Source organism: Rhamphochromis longiceps, linkage group LG6 (genome assembly GCF_057381845.1).
Source record: "Rhamphochromis longiceps isolate RC_006_pf linkage group LG6, R_longiceps_female_GT1.1, whole genome shotgun sequence".
In the NCBI taxonomy this organism is placed as follows: Eukaryota; Metazoa; Chordata; class Actinopteri; order Cichliformes; family Cichlidae; genus Rhamphochromis; species Rhamphochromis longiceps.
Genome location: NC_140562.1, coordinates 46,024,724 through 46,029,723, shown reverse-complemented (window position 1 = coordinate 46,029,723; position 5,000 = coordinate 46,024,724). Strand labels below are relative to the sequence as shown.

The window sequence follows — 5,000 nt, the reverse complement described above, 5'->3', positions numbered from 1 at the left end:
CTAAAAGCCGTGACTCCCTTTGTGCTGGCTCCTCTTCTGTAGCGAGCTACATGCTAGCACTGCGAGAGCAGAGAACTTTAGAAGTTATCATTAAAATCTTCAAATGTGCCCTCTGCTGATGGATGAGCGGTTTGCGTCGACATTGTTCAGTCCCTTTTTCAAAGTCTCACTCCTCCTCTGCTGTTTGAGCTCCTTGTTTTACTCCTGTGGGAGATTCAGTCACACACAGATTCATGCCTCCTCCACACAGCGAGGCTGCACTGCTGTAAAGTCTTCAGTGTGCTCTGCTAAAGAGGCCATGGTATTCCTGAGTGCAGCGTAAGCAAACACAAAGACATAGAAAGTCTGAAGAAGGCCGAGCAGCTCCTACAGGCAGTCTCCTCGGTCTGCTTCCTGCAGCCGAAGCGAGCTCACAGGGATTCTGGAAAAAGCCGAAGAACGAGATGAAAGAGTCGCGTTGAGCTTGAAGACTGGAAGGAAAAAAATGGACTAACTTCCTGTGAAGAAGACACGTTTAAAGTGAAACCGTGCACAGCAGTGTGTGACAGATTTGTCGGATAGAGTTTCAGCAGCAGGAAACGTGTTGGAGCTCCGTCTGACCTCCTCCTCCTCTGTTCCTCCTGCAGACATCCTTTATTCCCGCTGCTCGCACTCATCTTTGAGAAATGTGAACTGGCAACCTGCACGCCGAGGGAGAGCGCCGTGGCCGGGGGAGACGTCTGCTCCTCCGACTCCTTCAGCGAGGACATCGCCGTCTTCTCCAAACAGGTGAACAGGAAGCGGTGGTTCATGTCTGAGGCGGGCCCTGCCCATCAGGGTGGAGGGTTCGTGGAGAAGAAGCTAAAGCTCCAGCAGCAGTGTGGCTGAAGCTTTAGCTTCTGCCACCTGAGAAAGCCTCATTCATCCCACCTGCTGTGACTTTTCAGTCTCTGGAGACAAAACAGGACTTTTAAACACTTCAGAGCGTTTTAAGCCAAACGTGATGAGCGTACATCACCGGGATGCGCTCTGCAGGTTTCCCATAATCATCCTCGTTTGTCTGTGTGTGCAGATCCGCTCGGAGAAGCCGCTGTTTTCATCCAACCCAGAGCTCGATAACTTGGTGAGTCATTTAAAGAGGTAGCTGCAGGTAGCACACTCTCAGCCTAACTGGCCTCTGAGCTTCTATGAAGCCCAGTCATGTAGTCCCGGGGGGAATACCAGCACTTCAAAGGTAATGGGATCATGCTGGAACATCTGGGATTTCATGTCATGTATCTGACAGTACAGGAGAGCAGCGGTGCAGTGTGTATGTTCTGTATGTGTGCATTTATGGATTTGTGTTTCTCACAGATGATTCAGGCAATCCAGGTGCTGCGTTTCCACCTCCTGGAGCTGGAGAAGGTCAGTCCAACTAACCAACATCTGCTGCGATTACAGCGTGCCGCTAATCCCGGCTTAATCCTGAGCACGGCGCCGTCGTCACTGTGTTTGATTTCAACTTTACCGATTTTGTTTGCTTATTGTGGTTCTTTGGTGGTGAAAGCATCTCCACGTCAGGCCCGCCTCTGCATCTTATTTCCAGGTTCACGAGCTCTGCGATAACTTCTGCCATCGATACATCAGCTGTCTGAAAGGCAAAATGCCGATCGACCTGGTTATAGACAACAGAGACGGAAACAAGTCAGACGGCGAGGACTTTGTCAGGTCGTCGGGGAACCTCGTGGATCGGGTGAGCTCACTCAACTCGTGAGGCACAAAATACATCGTCTTCTCTGATTTTGTTGTAGCTCATGTAGAGTTTAGGGTGGAGTCAGAAACGCTCCTGTACGTCCTGTTATGGACGCATAACAGGACTGTTTGATCCTTCCTGTTTCCCAGAGTCATGTTCATGTTTAGTATGTTTTAGTACTTCCATGTTTCAGCCTTTTTTAAGCTTTCACTTGAATAGTTTTTGCTGGTTTTCTTCTCTGTGTTCAGTCCTCTGTGTGTATAAATAGTCCAGGCTTCCCGTTACTCTGAGTCTTAAACCCTCGCACAAACCTGACGGCGTGAAATATCTTAATCACGATGAGTGCGTGTTAAAGCAGCAGCTACTAATGGAAGCTGCTCATCTTTCCAGACCGGACGCTAGCATCGCTGGCAGAGGTGAAGGCGTTTGCGGGAGCGTCGGATCCAGTTGGAAACAGACCTGATGAATGTTTGTTGTTAGGGGCGATCGTGGCTCAAGAGTGGGCGGTTCGTCTTGTAATCGGGAGGTTGCCGGTTCGAGCCCCGGCTCCGACAGTCTCTTCCCCCGTTGCCTACTGGTGGTGGTCAGAGGGCCCGGTGGCGCCAGTGTCCGGCAGCCTGGCCTCTGTCAGTGCGCCCCAGGGTGGCTGTGGCTACAATGTAGCTGCCATCACCAGTGTGTGAATGTGTGGATGACTGGTTGTGTGAAGCGCTTTGGGGTCCTTAGGGACTAAGTAAGTTAGTAAAGCGCTACACAAATACAGGCCATTTACCATTTTTGTTTCAGCAGGTTTCGTGGAGCACAGATCACAACGACTCGGCATCGATCAGGTCGGCTGGGACGCCGGGACCGGCCAGCGGAGGACTCGCGTCTCACAGCGGCGACAACAGCAGCGAGCCAGGTACACGTGGAGACCAAAGACAAACCCTGCTGTCAGACTCTGTTTATTCCTGAAAAAACTCAAACTGAGCGTAGCGTTCAAACACGTCTCTGCAAGCTCTTTTACAACCCACTTGCACTCCAGCTCCTCCCCCTCATGATGTCACTGAGGCTGCTCCGCCTCAGGAGTGGCTGTAGATTGAAGAAAAGCGCTCTTCTGGGACATTTAACCTGACAGTAAAGTACCGCGGTTCTTTGCAGTTGGAGGTGTTTTGAAACTCAGAGTAGAAATAAATGATCCTGGTGTCACAGGCTGACTGGGCTCCAGGAGCTCTGGCTTCGAGCCGCTGGTCTCGGTCCAGCTGGAGCGGGCCCCGTAGTTTCTCTGTCCACGCCTACGTTTACACGTTAGCACCGCCACAGTCCACCCGCAGCTCTGACCTCCAGTCCACATCTTGGCGGGGGTGGGATTTTTAAAAGCTTTGCTCAGCTTCTCTCTCACGTCTCATTCTAAAGTCATCTGTGAGGTTAACGTGACGTCGTGTTGGGCTGTGCAGAGATTTATTCATTTTCTGGACTTTATTGGACACAGACGCTGTAGATGGAGCGGAGAGGGAGACATGAGGCAAAGGGCTGCCAGTCGACGGGCCGCAGGTCGGACCCCGGCCGGCTGCTGTCCCGCTGTATGCCATGTGGTTGCCTGCTCATGATGGTGGTTTTTATGGATTTATGCTGAACACGCGTCACTTTCATTTCTCATCATTTGCCTGAGCAGAAGACGACAAACACTCTTTTCTTTACTTCAAACCAAACGTTTGCCGTTCTGTCGGCTTGATGTTCGTTTTTATCCCCTCCTGTCAGATCTGGTTGCTGATTGGTTGTAGCCATATTTGCATGAGCTTTCTGGATGCCTGTTTGTGGGACACATTAAGCATCCCTGACTCTGGGAGGAGCAGCCTTCTGAGACACACCTGTGAAGCAGGTGGTGCCGGCTGACAGACGGAGCTGAAAATCAGCTCGTTTGCAAATCAAACATTTGCATGTTTCCTGCCTCACCTGAGCAGTAACTCAGCTTTGGAAGTTACTGGATGGGAGGAGTCACTGGAGTCACAGGTAAACGTTTGTGTGCTGGATCTCCGACTTTCTTTGACATGGAAGCCATAGCCTGTATAAAAAGATGGCTATACCCACCGTGACTTCGCTCACTGGTTTCCACATTATCTTGTTGTTGGCATTTTAGCAGCCGCCATGTTGGGTTTGGGTCAGGTGACTGCATCTAAATTAGTTATCAGCTAATGCTAGCTAGCTAGCACAGTCAGCATGCTCAGACTTCCTGGACGGTCTGTTACAGTAACTTCATAGGAGCCGTGTCATTGGTCAGATAATGTTATTGAAATGTCCCAAAAGGCTCCAGCAGCACAGACAGCCCACTGAGCGTGCACAGCTGTGAACATTAGCCCGTTGTGGTGTTTCCTCCTGTGGCCCTGAAGGCTGATGGAGACGTGCACATTAGCGCCTTTAATAATGTTAAGCTGCTTCTGTGCTGACCAAAGCAAAGATGAGTGAACTCTTTGATGCATCGATACGGGAACCTCCAGTTACTGATCATGTGACCAACAGACATGACAGGCGCGCTAACAGGAAGACTGAGGGCGTGTCCAAATTCATGGGCTGCATCCTCCTGAGGACGCATTTGTAGACCGATTACGTCACAGCGACGCGCTGAAGGCTGTCCACATTCGTAGACTCCTCCGAATGCGGCCGACAAATGCGTCCTCCTTTTCCCCGAATTAGAAGGATGGGTCGGGTGTGTCCTTCGTGGCCCACCATATCCCAGAATTCATAGCACGGCCCAGCCAAACTCCAGTTTCCAACAATGGCGGCCGGTACTAAGTTTTAAAATTACTCTTACTAATCTTTCTGGGTCACAAAATAAACTTTTAACATATTTTCAGGTGAGAAAGTAGCTGTGTAAACATCAAATATCTGCTCGTTTTATCAAGATATCGCATATTTGCCAAAGTGCTTCAACGTTTTCAGAGGCGTCTGCTACCCACCAGCTCGACAGCTAGCCGGGAGCTCGAGGGTTACTGAAGCCGCCGAGAACGGCACAACTCCCGGCACATCATTTTCAGATCACCGCGGAGTTTCGCTGCTCGGGTTAAACGTGATATATAAGTCACTTAGACAACCTAAAAATGTTATTGTTGGGCTTTTTTCAGTGTTTTGTTTGTTCGTGAGTAAATCGGTTTGGCTGAGATTAAAGTTATTAGATTCGATTAAATAAAACTTTATTAATTCCCCGGGTGGTTTTCACACAGCTGAATAAACGTCAAACAGAAAACCGAGTAAACAGACGGTCGAGAGTTTCCTCCAGTGTCCTGTTATATTTTAGATAGCAAGGAGCAGA

General features: G+C 49.9%; 1 protein-coding gene across 5 annotated transcripts in view; it reads left to right on the top strand.

Annotated features, from left to right (window-relative positions):
• meis1a (Meis homeobox 1 a) overlaps positions 1-5,000 on the top strand; it is a 31,799-nt gene that overhangs the window by 5,681 nt on the left and 21,118 nt on the right. For 4 of the 5 annotated variants that reach the window (XM_085408220.1, XM_085408222.1, XM_085408219.1 and 1 more), the window contains exons 3-7: positions 627-768; positions 1,052-1,102; positions 1,333-1,383; positions 1,565-1,711; positions 2,498-2,612. In XM_085408220.1, coding sequence (XP_085264346.1) covers positions 627-768; positions 1,052-1,102; positions 1,333-1,383; positions 1,565-1,711; positions 2,498-2,612 — 506 coding nt within the window. The remainder of the gene's footprint in view (positions 1-626; positions 769-1,051; positions 1,103-1,332; positions 1,384-1,564; positions 1,712-2,497; positions 2,613-5,000) is intronic. The other variant, XM_085408221.1, reaches the window with a different exon arrangement.